Below are 19573 nucleotides of genomic sequence, written 5' to 3'. Positions count from 1 at the left end.
TGGTACAGCCGAAATGCAATATTTGATGGGTGAAGTGAGCACATCTGATGGGATTTTCCAAAATCATATGAAGTGTACGTGATGTAGAAATTCATTATTCACCGTCTACGCGCCCAGTGACATACGCATCCTCCTCAAGGATGTCAATCCTTGAAGAATCATAGGCGGTTAAAAACTTAACTTTTCAAGTAATGGGGTCGATGGAGAAAACCCTTTGGACGGCTGCAAACTCACATGAGGTAGTCTCTCGATATGGGACCGATATGCAGGAAAGCCGATCTCATGTGAATGTGCTACTGTATACAGATAGTCCTAATAGAAGATTGATAGAAGATTTTCTTCAAAAAATGGACGTGGAGTTAGTTATGGATATAATCATGTCCGTTCAAGTGTCCATTAGTTGCGTTATTTATTTTGTTTCCTCATGGTAAATCTATAATTTTTTGTGTGTTATAGGCTTATAGCTAGTCACAAAAAATTATATGGTCCTCAGGAATATGTGATACTCCAGACTTTAGAATTGCTAAATTTTAATTTAAACGAAGATCTAACAATTTAAACATTTATTGTATCCCACACTCGAAGGAGGCATAGAAAATATCGTTAGTCGCCACTTTGTGATATGAGATTCATACTCTCAATAGAGACCATTACTTTCCATATCCCACATCCATCCTACTTATTGTGTTATAATTTTAATAGAAAATAAAACCAACACTCGAAGGAGGCGTAGAAAATATCGTTAGTCACCACTTTACGATGTGAGATTCATACTCTCAATAGAGACCATTGCTTTCCATATCCCACATCCATCCCGCTTATTGTGTTATAATTTTAGTTACTCTACGAAGTAACTGAAGAGTAAGAATTATAAAAGATTCTAAGTAAATTGGACCAATATATTATTTTATGGTCCGTCCATATATGAAAATAATTGTAATAATTGACTAGAAAACGCTTGCATGTGGAAAGCCTGATAAAGTTAAGACTCGTCTATTCTTCAAACATAACCATCATGCATGTGTAGCTCATGCAGCTAGCTATAAATGTATATGTGTGTGTGTGTGTGTGTGTGTGTGTGTGTAAGGTCGGAGGTCAAATTAGAAGCTGACGGACTACAGAGCTTGAAGGACATAAAATAATTTACACGACGAAAGCATGCAAGTGTTTCAACCATTATATGGTCGGTTTCACTGAGATATTGTATTATTCTGGCATCAACTGGTTTCTTTCAAGCAATCATTTCAAGCACTAGTCGCCCAATGTTGCGGCCTAGTGGGGAAGGTGCTCGTTCTTCTTGCTCAATGTCTCCGTTAGAGTCACATCGCAGCGTTCGGTGGTGCTAAACCTACGCGTCGCTTGCAGAGTTACGAGAGCGGTTATTTACATGTTAGGTCTGTATAGTATGCTCATTCAGCGGATTTGTTGATTAAGGAAAATTAATCTTCTGTATTGACCAAGACCTAGCTAGCTACAACCTGTTCACATGCTTAGATTAAGGTTTGATTTTGCCTTGTTGAATTCCACTTAATTGACAAAGAAACCAGTAAACAAGACATCATATATATAATTTGCATGTCCATGCAAAAGGGGTCAGGAGTTCGGCCAGTTGAGAAGCGTACAAGGAAGCAACTTTAGGTATATGATTTGACCAAATATTATGCTTAGGCCATCATAAATATAATATGCAATTGTAATATGCTAAGGCCAAATTGCTGAAACCCTCCATTGCATTTGACCAAATATTATGCTTAGGCCATCATATATATAATATGCAATTGTAATATGCTTAGGCCAAATTGCTGAAACCTCCATTGAATTTGACCAAATATTATGGTATATGATTTGACCATCTTAACCTTCATCCACTCAATCTATAGCCAATGATGATTATATATGACCCTGGAGGCTTTTGGAGCAATTGCTCTACTTCCACCGTTGTTTTGTTGAAGCATGTGATGAGTAACTTATACATTAGGGATACATCACTGTGATGATTTTTGTTAATGAAAAAACGCTATGTGAAAAAAAAATCAATATATTATTAGTATGAGATGTCATTGTAATATTATAATTGTGTCGTATATGTCTTATTTGATCATCATACCATTTTAATTAAGAATTAGGTCAATTCTAAATTGCTAGTCTTAAGTGGCAACATTAAGCCGCCAATGAAAGAATATACGCATGATCAGTCAAATGCTGGAACGCTGCTTCTTTTGACATCCAACGGTGTTGAACCATCCAAAATTGCTAGTCATAAAGTTCTCATGTTTGTTTTATTATTAAACCTCAATGATAGGAATTTTTTAAAATATAACAATATAGTCACATTACGGTTATTGGTATTAAATTCATTATCTGCCAGATCCGAACTTAAAATCTCTTACTTACAAAAAAAAAAAATATCACTAACCGTACTAGGAGAAAGAGTTCATCAAATTTTAACAGTTCAGACCAACAACCAATACAATCATCATCTAAAATGCGTTTTGAATGAAACCTAATCAATCTATTAGTTAGAATTTATCGATGTTTTGCATTTTGCCTACATTTATAATTTTGATCAAATAGTAGATAGTGTGTATATAACCTTGTAATACAATATATCAAGATAAGATAATTAATGTGAGGTATGGGGTGGTGATACATCTTAAGTTTAAGATGATAATTACAACCAGCAAAAACAGAATCTGGTACCAAAGATTATCGCCCAATAGAATTCAAGATGGAAATCGATTAATCTAATCGTCAACCGGACAATATAAGGGCCTAAACTAAGTACCGTAGGATTATCATCATCTCAACTTTCCAACCCTAAAACTTTAAAACATAGTAGACTAAAAAATAACTAATTAGAACAATGTGCACCCTATTTTGTACTTGAGTTCGAGTTTTCATCCTCATAACTTAGTTAAATTGGTTAGTCATGCACCCACCTCACTCTGCTCCTAAGTACGAGTTTATAACTTTATAATCTAGATGAATTTAGTAAAAACGAAAAAGAAATGCTAAAAGACTATTTCAAAAGTGGGACTCTCTATCACTTCATGTTTTTGACACAATATTTTATAATGTTGGCATGAAAATTGATGTTCAACTGTGAGGTGACAGAAAATTTATAAAGAGTAATACTTTGAGAGAGTTCCCATGGAAATGGATCCCATCCGGATCCATTTTGTGGGAATCCTAGGGATCCACTCATCTTAGCCATTCATCGTGTTTTGTGCGGTTAGATCTCATTTGATTTTTTTAATTTAAAAGTAAACACAAATAGTATCTGATGAAAACTGACTGCATAATATACGATAAACGTTTAGGATGTAAAGATCCCTAAGATCTCCATAATGTGAATCCAAAGAGAATCATCTTTCAGTTTCTAAGGATTCACAAATGGATCCAGAGAGAATTCTCTTCCCGTTCCCATGGCATTTTTGAATAGTAAAAACAATCATATCACACATGTTTTCTCTTAGCCAACATTTTACAGTCTCGAGAGAGAGAGAGAGAGAGAGGAAATGTGTAAAAATCCAAGTCAGAGAACGTGGAAAACGAGAAACCGCGGGGAGACAACACATAGAGCCTAACCACCCATGGTATATATACAAAAGCCTCTTCAACTCATCATCCCCAAAATCCACAATTCATAACATTTACACACACACACACACTGATTTCTAAGATTTTCTCAGAAAATTCACCTTCAATCAACAACTAACTCGCTTTTTCTCATCTTTTTTTATTAAATTGTAATTAAACAAAAACAAATAGAAATTGAACATTTTGGTTGAAGCTATTGGCCAACACTAGCAATAGCAGCACCAGAAAACAACAAAGTCCCTCCTCTGTGAGCCTGTGGGAATCTCCCTAACGCGTCTCTCTACCGCTGATCTCAGAAATCTTATCCAAAGCTCTCAGCTTTCCTCTGTCTTCTTCCTCCTTTCTCTCTCTCTCTCTCTCTCTGTCTCTCTCTCTCTCTGCAAATAAACCATATCTAAATCTCATCATTCTCTGCTTCCTCCTCCTCTCCCTTTTTATTTTTATTTTTTTCTCTCTGTATTTATATATCTAATAAGTAATTAATATCCCCCCTCTCTGTTGGGTATTGGGGTTTTGCTATCTTCTTATCTCCTTCATCTCTGAAACCCTCGGGCAATCGCTGTGCTTATTGCATACCAGTATCCGATTCAATCAAGGGTTTTTCTCTTTTTTTCGCTTGCGGGTTTTTGCTTTTCTGCCCGACGATGGCGTCGCCGTTGGCTTTTCTGGAGATTCTGAGACGACCCACGATTGTGGAGGTGCTGGGGGAGCTGATGATGTTCATAATCCCTCTGTGGATTGGTGTGATTGTTGGGGTTTTTGTTGGGTGGGCGTGGAAGCCCAAATGGGCGAGCTTGGTTGGCCGAGACCTGTTGGATTGCCCAATCTCCAAACAAAAAGAATCCTCGTCCTCGTCCTCGCAGAGTTCGTCCACGTGTTTCGGTTCGATTCCGGGTCTGAGCTCGTTGAAGTTTCAGCTGCCCAGTTGCATTCCATGGCCTGCCGACGATAGGAATCCGGAAGACGCGCCATCTTTGCCACCTACCACCAATCCGGATTTCAGGTTCGTTGACTTTCTTGAGTATTTTGACTAATTTCAAAAGTTGGGTTTGCTTTAATTTTCCATGTTTTGGTGTTTAATGTGTTCAATTTCACAACTTTGATTAGTGTTTGTTGTGTTAAATTGGGGATTTGGGTCAGTTTAACTTGTAAGACATGAGAGCTTAAGCTTAATGAATATAAATGTTGTGATATGGCAGCACCTCAAAGATTGAAAGAGAAAGTTCCGGTCATGTGAACAAGGAGGATTTACAGCACATATGTCAGCTTGTTGAGGAGAAAGATGGAGGGCCTACTTGGATACATATGATGGATCGGTCTACCGCAGCTATGCGCTATCAAGCTTGGCGAAGAGACCCCGAGGTAGTTGTCTTTACCTTTCGTTTCAATGGATAAACGAGGTCCTTGGAGACAGAGTCTTGTTTTGCTTGTATGTATTATGTTGGCGAGTTGAACTAATTGGATTTCACCTGTGTATTTTAGACTGGACCTCCACAATACCGCAGTAGTACTATATATGAGGATTGTACACCTGAGTTACTGAGGGATTTCTTCTGGGATGATGAGTTTCGAGCAAAGTGGGATGACATGCTTGTACATGCTTCTACTTTGGAAGAATGTCCAACTACCGGAACCATGTTGGTGCACTGGGTGCGCAAGGTGAGAACATGATACTTTGTTTTGTCCTTTGATTCATGAGTTCCGTTGCTGCATTGGCTTATTACTTATGTTGTTTCTTTGTTTCGGACACAGTTCCCATTCTTTTGTAGCGACAGAGAGTACCTGATCGGTCGTCGCATTTGGGAATCGGGACGGACATACTACTGCGTAACGAAGGTATGTAAACAGTGAAGATGTAGCTATATATATATATCCTCTCAAATGAATGCACTGTCTAGTCTAGTCACATAGACAAGCTGCTGTAACCTGTTTTGCAGAAGAAAATTAATGTCAAAAGGATTCCTTTAGGATCCAAATTTCATTGTTTTTTTTTGGACAAGGTTGGATGTCTTGTGTGAAATAATGACAGCTAATGCACTAGTTTCGGTTAAATTTGGTATGCTAAAGATTGAAGTCATGAATGGTTGAATTGCTAAGCTATATGTGGCTTTCCAGTGACGCAAATTTAGTAATTTCCAACTCGAAATATTTTGTTGGTATGTAATTTACGGATTTGGACATTTGAGGCTACTGGTCGGTTTATTGTACTGAGTTCATACCTAAAGCAATTTTAATTCCTTCTGTATGCTAATAAGTTGAGAGTCCTAGAAGAACCTCGTTTTTCGAGTTATACTCCGGAGTGTACGTATTAGTAACTGTTGCAAGTGTTCGTTTTGAGCTGGTTGTGTTTAGTTTTGGAATAAATTTAGTGATATCGCTCATCATGTACAACAGTTCTGTTTTCTAAGGTTATTAATTCAGGATGCTAACCTAATGGTGTGACGTCACATGTTTCAGGGAGTACCCTCCTCTGCTGTGCCAAGGCGTGAAAAACCTAGACGTGTTGACTTGTACTATTCAAGTTGGTGCATTCGAGCAGGTAACGGAAGTCTCATATGATCTTAGTGCTTTCTGAAATGAAAAAACAAATCTGCCCTCCTAAATGAAAGATATCTTTCTTTATTTACCTATTAAGAACAGGGTATCTCTTCGCCATGGTGTGCAATTGGCAGATTAATTTTTATTGCCTTAAAATTGAAATTTCAGTGTGTTTTCTCATCTCAATTGAGCTTTTGGGAATAATCTCTAAGACTTGTATTTGTTGGGTATGAACCAGTTGAATCGAAGAGAGGGGATGGCCAGCTTACTGCGTGTGAAATTTTACTCTATCATCACGAAGATATGGGTATCCCTTGGGAAATTGCAAAATTTGGAGTCCGGCAAGGCATGTGGGGAACTGTTAAAAAGATCGAACCTGGCTTGCGTGCATATCAGAAAGAGAGAGCCTCTAAAGCCCCACTTTCACGGTGTGCTTACATGGCTCAGATCAACACTAAAGTCAGTGCAGACTACTTGAGATCTGTTGAAAACAGCACCAGCGATTCCATGGCGCTTGAAAAATCAGATAAGTCGGACTCATCGGAGAAACCAGAAGGGAAGACGATACCTAAGATTCTAATTATCGGTGGGGCTATCGCCCTCGCCTGTAGTCTTGACCGAGGGCTCTTAACAAAGGCAGTTATATTCGGAGTAGCCCGAAGATTTGCAAAAATCGGTAGGAGGTTCTGATTCCAGAGGCGTCAGCTAATGCCATCGTCAAGCGAAGTGAGGAATAGCCAAATGGTGGATCTCCGCGCTTTGCCCCATTTCAAGAGAAGTCGAATTGAGGTCTTATTCCTTGTTCTCTTTGTTTGAGCCATGAATATAACTTAGTTGTAGAACATCAGAGAAAAAGAAGCAATAGAAATGTTTGGGAAAAGAGGGAGAGTGATCGTATAGCCGTGTTCGTTAAAGTTGGAAATGTGATTGAAGGCTTTCTTGTGCTGCAAGAATGACAGTACCCTAGAGGTTCTTTTAAAGTTGCATTTTCTTTCACTTCATTGATCTTGAACTGCTTCATAGCTTTTCTGCATACACAACTTCACATTGAAAACTGCATGTGAATGCTAATCACATTCCCAAATAGAAGCCGGAAAAGATTTTCACGCTCTATTTTCTTCATTTACACCATTTTCCTATTTTATAGTTGTAGATTGAATAAATAAAAGTGGATGAGGAAAAAAATGGAGTGAAAATCACTATACTCGAACGATCTAGGAATTAGACGAGAAATTTTTCTGTGCGTTGAAATACGGATCATTACACCAATTGTCATAATACAATTGGTTGCAAGATTTTTACTATAAGTTTCTAATCAATTATAGTGTTCTAACACAATGCAAAATCTCTCGAATTAGAAAAGCTGTTGAAGAAGTTTAATCTTAGTTTATATAAAAACATAAAACTAATCACAACCGACCATGTGTCTATCTAATTGAAGCCCAAACGTGTAAAGTTAGTGGTCACCAATATTTTTATTTTTATTTATTTATTTATTTTTTTTGGTGAAGTAGTCACCAAATTTTGGGTCCGGAAAAATATGTGGCATTGTATGCACGTGGTCCAGCAGGGAGCACAACATAAAATCATGGAGGTTTGTGGTCACGGTTGATACAATCACAACAGCCTCAAAGTCGGCTCTCAACTCATGTCTTCTTTGACGGATCTGTCGTCTCTGTTCTAATTAATAAAGTCCAAGCCATCGATCATTCAGCAATTGGCCCCCTTTTATCTACACAGCCCAAGTCCTCCTCCAAAAGTAGAGTTCCAGCTCCGTGTAAAAAACTTAATCCTTCAACGTCACGTGATGAGTGATATATAACACCGCACTATATGCCCTTGCATTGGTCGCAACTTCACATTTGCTACTGAAAAGGTAAAAGTGGGAACTTAAGAGGCTGCTGCTGTTCTGATTCAATTTTTACGTTATTCGTTACAGTGAGATGCAAGTCGAAAGTTGATTTTCCCAGCGAGTGGGAAGCACAAAGTTGAATCATAGGATTTGTGCTGGTTAGAAACTAGACATGAACATTTGGGATCTAGAAAAACAATCTCTAGCAGCAGCGGGCTTTCTGGTGGAAGAGTTGCTACCATCTGTGTGGATCTGGAATTTTTCACTGAGTGGGCTAGTTTAAAATTTTAAATCTTTATAACAAAAAAACTTGATACTGTATTTTTCACAATATCAGCTTCCTTAAGAAAATTTTCATAAGGTGAGCCAAGAATTTTCGTTATTAAACAAATCTAAATTTGTACCTGTACAAAAAGCGACGAGAAAAAAGATGTCAGAAAAAGAGACGGTTTTTAAACTGTATCATATAATTTTATATGACTATACCTAGAGAATTTAGATTAATGACTAAATATATGGTAAGCTTTATTAAAAAATTAATAAAAATTACATGTAAAATTTTATCTTTCACGTAAAGCTACCTGAACTATAGCGTAGCCCATAACGTGGCTCTGCCAGTGCTTGACTACTACTCGATCCATCCTTTTCCTTTCAACTCGGCCTCGCCAGCCAGGTTTTCAGCAATATGGATATTCTTCGAGGAAAAATTCTTGTGTAACTGTTTCACTATTTTGCTCTCTATATATGTCTCATCACGGAACAAAAACTCATGAAGCGATGCTGACATTGTGTTGATAATGATAAATGAAATGTTATTGGGCAAGAGAATATCACACTTTGATATTTTCTGCTGATATTTTGTGTGGTTACATTATTATTATTTATGAATCCAAGTTCCAAGTGATGCCATAGGACTCGGCTGATATTTCTGAGCTAGTATCCTACATGTGCCCCAAACGATGTCGTTCGGGTTTGCAAATGTCTTCTTTCGAAAAAAGACTCTGAACTTGTTCACTTTGAGGCATTGTTTGGTGAGTTAACATACATCATAGGCTAAAAGTCAAAATAGTCATTGAGGTTTGCATAACACATCACTTTGGTCATTGAAATTGAAAATCAATAGAAATTGTCCCTGAGATTGTTCACTATCCATCATTTTGGTCATTCCGTTAAAAATTATGTTAGGTGTCCCGGAGCTATTGGCCGGAAGTTTGGACAATTTTCAAAGCTTGGTAACTCAATTGTTTCTTAACTTAATTCGACCCCTAATAAATCAAAATGAAGATAGGAAAGTGTAGAACAAGATTATACCTATTTAAAAGACCAATGGTTGCCGCAAATGGCTGGAAAATAGCCTTAAAGTTGCCTGGTCTGAGGGAAAACTGGAAAACTCACTGGAAACTGGGTAAACTTTAAATATTCATAACTTTTTCAATACTCAACAAAATCGACTGATTCAAAAACAAAAATCATACTTCTCGATGAGACAAAGAGAATGGTACCTTTCTTGACAGCTAATTCACTGTGGTTTGCCCAAAAAAGGGCTTGAAAAATAGGTAGCCACTTTCAAGCTGTTTTCCGGTCAAACCACGGTGAATTAGCTATCAAGAAAGGTACCATTCTCTTCATCTCATCGAGAAGTATGATTTTCATTTTTTAATCATTTGATTTCGTTGAGTATTGAAGAAGTTATAAATGTTTAAAGTTCACCAAGTTTCCAGCGATTTTTTTCAATTTTCCCGCAAACCAATCAACTTTGAGGTTATTTTCTGGCCATCTCCAGTAATCATTGGGCTTTCAAATAGATATAATCTTGTTCTAAACTTTTCTATCTTCATTTTGATATATTATGGGTCGAATTTAGTTAAAAACGATTGAGTTACGAAGCTTTGAAAATTGCCCAAACTTCTGGCCAAGAGCTCCGGGACACTTAATAGAGTTTTTAATAGAATGACCAAAATGATGGATGGTGGACAATTTTAGGGACCATTTCTATTGATTTTCAATTTCAGGGACCAAATTGATATATTATTAAAATTTCATGGACCATTTTGACTATTTAGCCTACATTATATTCAATTTGGACTTATTTGGTGTTCAAGATTAGATTGAAATAAATAATTTACTATGCTCAATGTTAAATAACTTGAAGGCTGAAGATGAATTACTCAATAAAAAGTGAGATCAGAAGAGTTGAGCTTTCTAATTTAACCTTCAATATAAATTAAGTTTTATAAGTTAGTGACTCACGTTTCATTCGTATGCACCAAACGAGCCCTTTGATCATCAGACAAGGCATGATATGGCAGGATTGAAGTTTTGAGTCATGTTTCTTCTGACTCATGCAGAGAGTCCAAAAACTCTTTTCCGACATCCTTGTCCCAATCCGATATGCATTTAGGCACACCAAGTACGGAGAGTACTTCAAGCCGATCTGCCCATCTTCCTATGTTTTTGTAGAAGATGTGTTACCCATGCAAATCAACATGGCTACACACTTTAAAATAGTAAAATATTCAATTTAGAATGCAGAGTAAGAGTAATGTTATTCATACCATATTTTTGTACCATATTTTCATACTATCTTAGATGACATTTAATGTGGACAGACACATTATTTGAATTAATCAAAAATTTAAATTTAGTTCATTATTTAATAAATAAAAAATTAAGAAAAACTAGTTAATTAAATGATAATTGTAGTATATGAAGGGTCTTTCTCATTCATTTCCTTGGATTTTGCAAATTTTTCAAATGATGTGACTGTCCACATCAGATGTTATCCAAGGTGATATAGAAATGTAGTATAAAAACATGGTATGAATAGCATTTGAAACTAAATTTGCAAATTAAATGATGTGTCATCAATAAGAATGAACACGTTTATCAATGATTATGTAATAAATCAATTAACAACTTCCATGTCCTTTAGTTTCTAAAACTTTATCTACAAATTTAGTCTCTCTAGCATTACTCGCAGGGTAAATACCGATAAAAGAGGAATGCCAAAATTGCTACGTGCTACGTATAGTATATAATGCATGTACCGTATACAGTCCCTAAAATTTAAATTGCTTTAATTGGGTGCAAGTTTAAGCTGTACAGTGTACACTTTATATATTCAACCTAGTTTTCAATTTCCTTCCCTGTTTCTTGTTGATTAGAAGGCAAAATTCCACATAGCAGGCGGCGTTTGTAAACTTTAGCAACAAGGCAAATAAAATAAAATACAATTTACTTTATGAAAACTCTTCGAAATTTGATTTATAGGTACCAAAAAAATTAACACAAATTTGGGAAAAAAAGAGATGAAAGAATTGTAGTATATCCAATTAACATATACACGAATACTTTGGTGTAAGAATTTGAATATAATCTGGGAAGACGGGGGGTTTAAATTACAGCAGCCGGTGTAGTTAACGAGAGACGAGTGTCTCAAAGCAGTTGAGCCCGTCCAGCTCCACCGCGAACCGCGGCGGCGTCCTCCGGCTCTGCTTCTTCACACGAGCCTCCGGCGATGACTTCATATTTCCCTCTTGCTTCGCTGTATTAACCGTGTTGCTAGATGGAACTGCGGCAGTACTCTTCAGCTGGTGTGCAGGGAAGGAGGACTTCACCATCTGGCCCAAGATCTCAGCACACAAGGCATCGAACGAACTGAACAAGGAATTCATGTTTCTTGAACCTGAAGGTATTTTTCTGATCAGATGATCCAAAACTCGAAAACCCAATTCTTGTTTTCTTCAATCGAGAAAACCCAATTCGCAAAACCGATACTTTTAAAGTGTAGAGAGAGAATTTGAATGTTTGATTGATGAGGAAGTTGAGGAAGAAAGGTGGGTGGGTATTTATAGGGAAGGAGGAATGTAAGGTTCGAGAGGGAGAGGGATTTGGGATGCGTGTGGAGAGAAATAGCGTGGATGCTCTGTTTTGCAGTTGCCGCGTAAGACTGCTGGGACTCTAGCCGATGGGACCATGACAAGTCCCAAGGAAGAAAGGAAGGGGTAATATAAATTCAAATTCTAAAGTAGGAAAGGGTAGTATAATTTCAAATTCTAAAGTTTTCATCACGCTATTTAGAAAAATGAATTGTTGTTAGTATTTCATAAATCTTATTTTATATTTTAAACGTTTTATAATTAAAAAAATACAATTATGAAGAATGTAGAATGAAAATTTTAAAATAATAATAACTATTCCTACAAAAAAAATAAAATAACTCAAAATATTTAAAATAAATCAATCACCACCATTCAAATACGAATAATAAAAAAAAATAGTCGGGAAAGAATCCTAATCAGTTTCTATATGAATCCGGGTCTGTGCTTATCTTGGGAAAGGAGTCTTTGATGTCTTATGACTTGGTCTAATCTTGTCTTTGATTTCTTGATTTAGAAATTGTACACATATGCCCAAAAAGGTTATTTTGTGTGTGATTAAAATACATGTAGCATGTTGAAATGGTGTTATTGTATTTTGATTGAGTAATGATACATTTATTATTTATTTGTATTATTATTTATATTATTTTTATAATAAAAATAAGATCTGTTAATACATGTGAGTACAAAAAAAAGATATATAATTTAAAGTTACGAAAGTATAATAACAAGAATAGTAAGTCATGAGTCATGACAAGGTTCTAGTCATACGGAAAATATTAAATTTTGGGATCGATCAACTTACCTAGATTCACCTTTTGCTTACACACGTCGTGCTGCACACACACACACACACGCACACACACAAAACCAAGATCATTTCCTCCTTTGGCTTTTGGGGATTAAAAAATTTGTGAAATTTAATATATACAAACTTAGCACAAAAGCTTAGCGTAACGTACAACACATGTATAAAATATTACTTGATATTTATGAGCACAGTTTTAAAAATTTTCGCCTAGCGCCGTTTAGGTCCCGTCTAGACGCTAGGCGGCTAGCTCCTGTCCCGATTAATGTTTAAGCGTTTGAAAATTAAGAAAATGCGCCTAGAATGCCTAGGCACCTACCTAACTTGTCCAGACCAGCTTAAGCACATGCTTAGATCGCAACTCACTTAAACAAATAGATAATTTTTATTTTGCATTTTATTTTTTTTTTCCAATAAATTGAAAAGACATGCTGAATACTTAAATAAACACACATTATATCTTTATTTCATATGTTTTCGTTATGTTTCAATACTTCATTATATATATGCATTTTATTTTGTAATTTATGATGAAATTATATATTTTAAGTATAAGTAGATACTTATTTACACGAAATATGATAAATTTACTTAAATCCGCCTAATCCGTCTAGACCCCACCTAACCGTCTAAGCGCTAAGCCGCAACCCGCCCCTCAACTAGCGCTTAACATCTTTTAGAACCTTCTTTATGAGTTTATTTATGCGTGTTAGGCTATTGAAATATCAACCGTGGGTTTCACAATTCACAGCTCGATCTAATACATGTGATGGACTTGGGAATGAATATCTATCTAGTTAGGAAACTATTTCACTTTCTGCAAGTAAAGAATTAAACAATTTTTGATATACAAAGAGTCAAATAATACCCTGTTAACTCAATTTAAAGAAATTATAAATATATATATATATATATTTATATTAATTGAACTAAACAGTGTTCAATACATAACGAAAGAGTATCTCCAAAGGAAGTTTTAAATTTTTGTTAAACTAGCAAGTGAATAGTGTCAAAAACTTTTTTTTTTTTAGTACCAAGATATATTTTACATTAAAGGGAAGAGGAGTTCAGCTAAGCTACACAATGGGCAACTTAATTTTTATCGAATTTGCCATCCACAAAATTCAAACTCAAGACCTCTCACTTACAAGTGAAGAGAAATATTTTCAAACCGTAGTACTGAGTGACAGTATAGCTACTCAAATTAACTTTTCATCTTTAACAACACTGTCTATGGGTAATGGTAGAGAAACTAAATTTGTAGCCTAAACTTTATAAACTAAATAATATGGAAGTTGATGATTGAATTATTACTTATATGTTAATTAATGTGTTTATTTTTTATTGATGATACATCATTTAATTTGCAAGTTTAGTCTACTTAACATTACTCTTTTTTTTTATTTGATTTGCTCTTATATAGAGACCATTAAAAGGTCTTTTAGGGATAAATTTCTTAAATTTGACTTTTTTTTTTTTTTTGGAAAAAGCGGAAGATTTATTGCCAAACCACACTAAAATTTACAACAGATTGAGGTCCGATTACAAGAAAAAGCCCAAAACACAATATGGACCCCCAAAACAAAGCCCAAACCAAAAGTTTGAGCCCAGAAACAACAACAGAAACAGAAAACCTATCTTCCTTGCAACTTCCGCCGATGCACCGACGGAGACCTTCCATCCAACAGACGACAGAAATCTAGCCAAGCAACTCCACAAAAATGATGGAAAGACGCCTCCCACAGCCTTCACAAAGCACCATAGATGACAGATTTGTAGCGAAACAAAGGAAGCTGGTGAGAAAACTCATCAGCAACATAGTCACCGAAGGCAACAAAGTCGTCGAAGACAAATCCATGGGAGGTGGTGGTGTAAACACCCGAGCCGGAGCAAAACACACTTCCTGATCCATGAGAGGTGGTGGTGAGATCACCTACACCAGAGCTCTACGCACATCCCGAGAAATGCGCGACAAAACGCGTTTGAGAAAAGGAGCTACAAATCCGAAATCAAATGGGTTAGAGGTGTAGAAAATATGGAAGAGAATGTGGAAAATATGGAAGAGAAGAGAATGCTTTGTGGAAATATGGAAGAGAATGCTTTTTCTCATTAATTTTTCTCTACAAGATTACAAGGATATATATACATGATATAAATGTGTAGGTAGGACAAGGTAGCCGTCCTAGTGTGTAGGTAGGACAAGGTAGGACGGCTGTAGAGGACAAGGTAGCCATCCTAGTGTGTAGGTAGGACAAGGTAGGACGGCTGTAGGACGGCTTGACGGCTGTAGGACGGCTTATTCTTCCAATAATAATATTATATACAATTACAAAAGGACTCCAACCATATTCCTTATTTGTCTAACACTCCCCCTCAAGTTGGAGAGTGGATGTCAAGAACTCCCAACTTGCGTAACATACCCGAAAACTTTTCTTTCCCAAGAGGTTTGGTAAACAAGTCTGCCAACTGTTGTGCCGTACCCACATGCTTGGTCTCTATTGTGCCACCTACAATCTTATCTCGTATAAAGTGACAATCCATCTCAATGTGACGAGTTCGTTCATGAAAAACAGGATTGGCAGCTATATGTAACGCTGCTTGATTATCACAAAATAAAATGGAAGGACCATCCAAAGGAATCTTCAAATCCTTCAACAAAAAACGAAGCCAAACTATCTCGCAACAAGCACCTGCCATGGCCCTATATTCCGCCTCTGCTGAAGAGAGCGAAACGGTTTTCTGTCGTTTCGTCCGCCAAGAAATCAAAGAACCGCCCAAGAATACACAATACCCAGTAGTCGAACGGCGAGTGATAGGGCAACCTGCCCAATCAGAATCACAAAACGCAGTTAACTTGGTCTGGTTGTCAGAACGAAATAATAAACCTTGACCTGGAGTAGCCTTCAAATAACGAACAATACGAAGCGCAACATCCATATGAGATATCCTTGGCTCGTGCATAAAACGGCTTAGAACATGCACAGAATAGGTGATATCCGGCCGAGTGATAGTGAGATATATTAACCGACCTACTAATCGTCGATACTTTTCAGGATCCTTGAGAAGTTCTCCTTTATCATATAATTTTGTGTCATCCATAAGAAAAGCAATGGGTCGTGCTCCCAAAAAACCATAGTCCTTGAGAATCTCTAATGCATACTTGCGTTGAGAAATATAAATCCCTTGTTTGGAACGAGAAACCTCAATACCCAAAAAATATTTTAAATCACCAAGGTCTTTTATCCGAAAATGATCACGGAGAAAAGACTTCAGAGAATTAATGGCACTAGCATCATTGCCTGTAATCACAATATCATCCACATAAATGAGCAAAGCTGTGAAAGAAATACCAGACTTTTTAGTGAACAATGAATAGTCAGCTTTGGATTGTTGAAAACCGGCAGAAATGATGGCACTAGTGAATTTGGCAAACCATTGGCGAGAAGCCTGCTTAAGACCATAAAGTGACTTGTGAAGGCGACACACAAGATTCTCCCCCTGTCGCCGAAGACCAGGAGGAGGAGACATATAGATTTCTTCATGTAAGTCACCATGTAAGAAAGCATTATTAACATCAAGCTGATGAAGAGACCAAGACTGACTAGCAGCAAGAGCCAGAAGACAACGCACTGTAATCATCTTAGCAGTAGGAGAAAAAGTGTCATGATAATCAATACCTTCAGCCTGAGTGAAGCTTTTAGCAACCAAACGAGCTTTGTAGCGGTCAATAGAGCCGTCGGAATTGTGCTTGAGTTTGTACACCCACTTACAACCAATGGGAATTTTGCCAGGGGGCAAGGAAGTTAAAGTCCAAGTACCATTAGCATGTAAAGCTTGAAGCTCCTCAGTCATAGCACGTTGCCAATTGGGGTCAGTGGCAGCCTCGGCAAAGGAGGAAGGCTCCACAGTCCGACTGACAGAGTTAATGTAAGAAAAATGCATGGGAGAGTAACGGTGATAAGAGAGAAAATTACAAAGTGGATATCGCGTACCTTGTGTAGAACCGGGTTGCGAAGTCGAAGATGGGTGGGATGGCAGAATCACCTGCGAACAAATATAGTCTTTTAAATAGGATGGAGGTTTGTGGGCACGGGAAGAGGTGCGGGGAAGGGGAGGATTGGTAGGTAGTGGATGGGGGTAGGGATGTCCGTGGGTAAAAGGGTGAAAGGTAAGGAAGTAGCGGGGGGGGGGGGGGGGGGTGAAGGAGGGGATGCCGATAGGGCAGGGGCATGGGGAGGAACGGGTAATGGGGCAGCAAGGGAATCTGTGGGAGGCGTGGAAGGGAAGGAAGGTGGAGGAGGGTGAGGCGTTGGGGCAGGAAGGGGTGGGTTATATGTAAAGTCCAGAGGGGGTGAGATGGGTAGGGTAGGCGAAGAGGATGGGATAGGAGGGTGAGAAACGGCATAAGGGAAAGTAGTTTCGTGAAAGATGACGTCTCGACTAGTGAAAATGCGGTGATTGTCGAGATCGTAAAGGGTATAGGCCTTTTGTCCATGAAGATAACCGAGAAAAATGCAACGATGAGCCCGAGGGGAAAATTTGGTGGTGGGAGTGGTCATAAGATGGGGTTTTCGAAAAGAGAACCTCAAATGGGGATTTATGATGGAGAAGACGGGTAGGGAAACGATTGATGAGATAAGTAGCAGTAAGAACACATTCCCCCCAAAACTTGATAGGAAGATGGGATTGAAAACGAAGGGCGCGAGCGGTTTCAAGAAGATGACGATGTTTTCTTTCAACAACGCCATTTTGTTGGGGGGTATAAACACAAGAAGTTTGTAAAAGCACCCCATGATCAGAGAAAAAACTACGAAGAGATAAAAATTCATCACCATTGTCAGTACGAATGCATTGGATGGTAGTGCGGAATTGGGCAGTGACATAAGCAAAAAAATCCTTAATTAATTGTTGAGTGTCGGATTTATGTTTCATGAGGAAGACCCACGTAAAGCGAGAAAAATCATCCATAATGGTTAAGAAATAATGAGCACCAGAAAGACAAGATTGACGATTCGGGCCCCAAATATCACAATGAATTAAAGCAAAAGGGAAAGTTGATGAAATTGAACTCAAAAGAAAAGGTTGACGAGTTTGTTTTGCCAACGGACAAACATCACAAATATGACTAGAATCAAAAGTACAATTAAGAGAGCTAGATGCTAAAGCTTGCAAACGAGTGGAGGAGGGGTAACCAAGACGCCTATGCCAGAGGGAGGAGGGGATGGTAATGATGTTGCAGAGAGGTTGACGGGTGGGGAGAGAAGAGGTAAGGGCCACAAGGTAATACAGATCGCCACGTCGCTTACCCACACCAATCATCGCCTTCGAAACCAAGTCCTGCAAAACACACCAAGAAGGAAAGAAGGTTATGGAACACGATAATCCATCTGTAAGTTTACCAACCGATAAAAGGTCCACTCGGAAATTAGGGACACATAAAACATCCTTCAAAGTAACTGATGAATTTAAAGGAAGAGTGCCGGTAAAAGTAATGGGAGCGGAAACACCACTAGGCAAAGAAACAGGTGGCAAATGTGAAGGAGAACGATTAACCAAACATGAAGCGGAAGAAGTAATATGATCCGTAGCACCACTGTCAAGAATCCATTGACCATGACGAGAGGTGACAGGTAACAAACCTTGGGCAAAATCAGTAGTGAGAACGGCATTGGCCTGAGGAGGGGTGGTGGTGTCACGTAGAGCAGCTAGAACACGGGAGTGCTGCTCGGCAGAGAGGTCAGGCATGGCAAGCTGCAAGTCATGCAAAGTGGGCTGGGCCCCGTGCACTTGGTGGGTCGCTGGAGTAGAAGAGGAGGCGGGGGCCTGGGTGCCTTGCACGTGATAGGCCTGGGTGAAATTATGGGGCCGGGAAGCAGAAAATCGTGGCTGCCTGGGAGGACTGAAAGGTGCATGGCTGCGGGAAGAACTGGAAGCAGTGGCACGGCGCGGTGGTCGCCACGGTTGGCTGTGGAGGGGATGGCCAACGGGATAGCCATGAAGTTTATGGCAGGTGTATCGGGTATGATAATCAAAATTGCAGTAGGTGCAGTGGAGGGGAGGACGAGCAGAGGAGGGACGGGACGGGCCACGAACAGCCATGGGAACGGCAGAGAAAGCTGCCGAAAAAAAAAAATTAGGGCTAGGGTTATAAACCTGCTCTGTATACCATGTAGAAAATATGGAAGAAAATGCTTTGTGGAAAATATGGAAGAGAAGAGAATGCTTTGTGGAAAATATGGAAGAGAATGCTTTTTCTCATTAATTTTTCTCTACAAGATTACAAGGATATATATACATGATACAAATGTGTAGGTAGGACAAGGTAGCCGTCCTAGTGTGTAGGTAGGATAAGGTAGGATGGCTGTAGAGGACAAGGTAGCCGTCCTAGTGTGTAGGTAAGACAAGGTAGGACGGTTGTAGGACGGCTTGACGGCTATAGGACGGCTAGTGTGTAGGTAGGACAAGGTAGGACGGCTGTAGGACGGCTTGACGGCTTGACGGCTGTAGGACGGCTTATTCTTCCAATAATAATATTATATACAATTACACAAGGACTCCAACCATATTCCTTATTTGTCTAACAAGAGGAAAGCCTAGGAGATGGAGGATGGGAAAGATGGTGGAAAGAAATTGGAATTGATGGCATAGGGATTGGAAATTTGACTTTTTAAAATAAAATTTTAGTAAATTTACGTTTTAAGGAATGTTCTATTGACTCGACTCAGAACACATTTCGGTATCATTGAATATATTAATAGGAGTGCACCAAAATTGAATTTACGAAGACTAGTACTCTCGCATTGGTTAGTCAACGGTCAACTCATGGATAAACAAAAGACCACATTCATACTATTTCAACCTTCAACTCTTCAAGGGTTGCACTACATAGAATAT

At 38.3% G+C, this 19573-nt stretch overlaps 1 protein-coding gene across 1 annotated transcript; it reads left to right on the top strand.

Annotated features, from left to right (window-relative positions):
* Nucleotides 1-3636: 3636 nt before the first annotated feature.
* Nucleotides 3637-7139, top strand: LOC137710877 (uncharacterized). Its single transcript, XM_068450031.1, has 6 exons — nt 3637-4603; nt 4800-4962; nt 5083-5259; nt 5353-5436; nt 6058-6139; nt 6377-7139. Exons 1-6 carry the CDS (start codon nt 4245-4247, stop codon nt 6826-6828), a joined length of 1317 nt encoding a protein of 438 aa, XP_068306132.1. The 5' UTR covers nt 3637-4244; the 3' UTR covers nt 6829-7139.
* The last annotated feature ends 12434 nt before the right edge of the window (nt 7140-19573 follow it).

Source organism: Pyrus communis, chromosome 12, assembly GCF_963583255.1.
Source record: "Pyrus communis chromosome 12, drPyrComm1.1, whole genome shotgun sequence".
Lineage (NCBI taxonomy): Eukaryota > Viridiplantae > Streptophyta > Magnoliopsida > Rosales > Rosaceae > Pyrus > Pyrus communis.
Note: the sequence above shows the minus strand (reverse complement) of the source record. Positions and strands in the feature narration are given on the sequence as shown.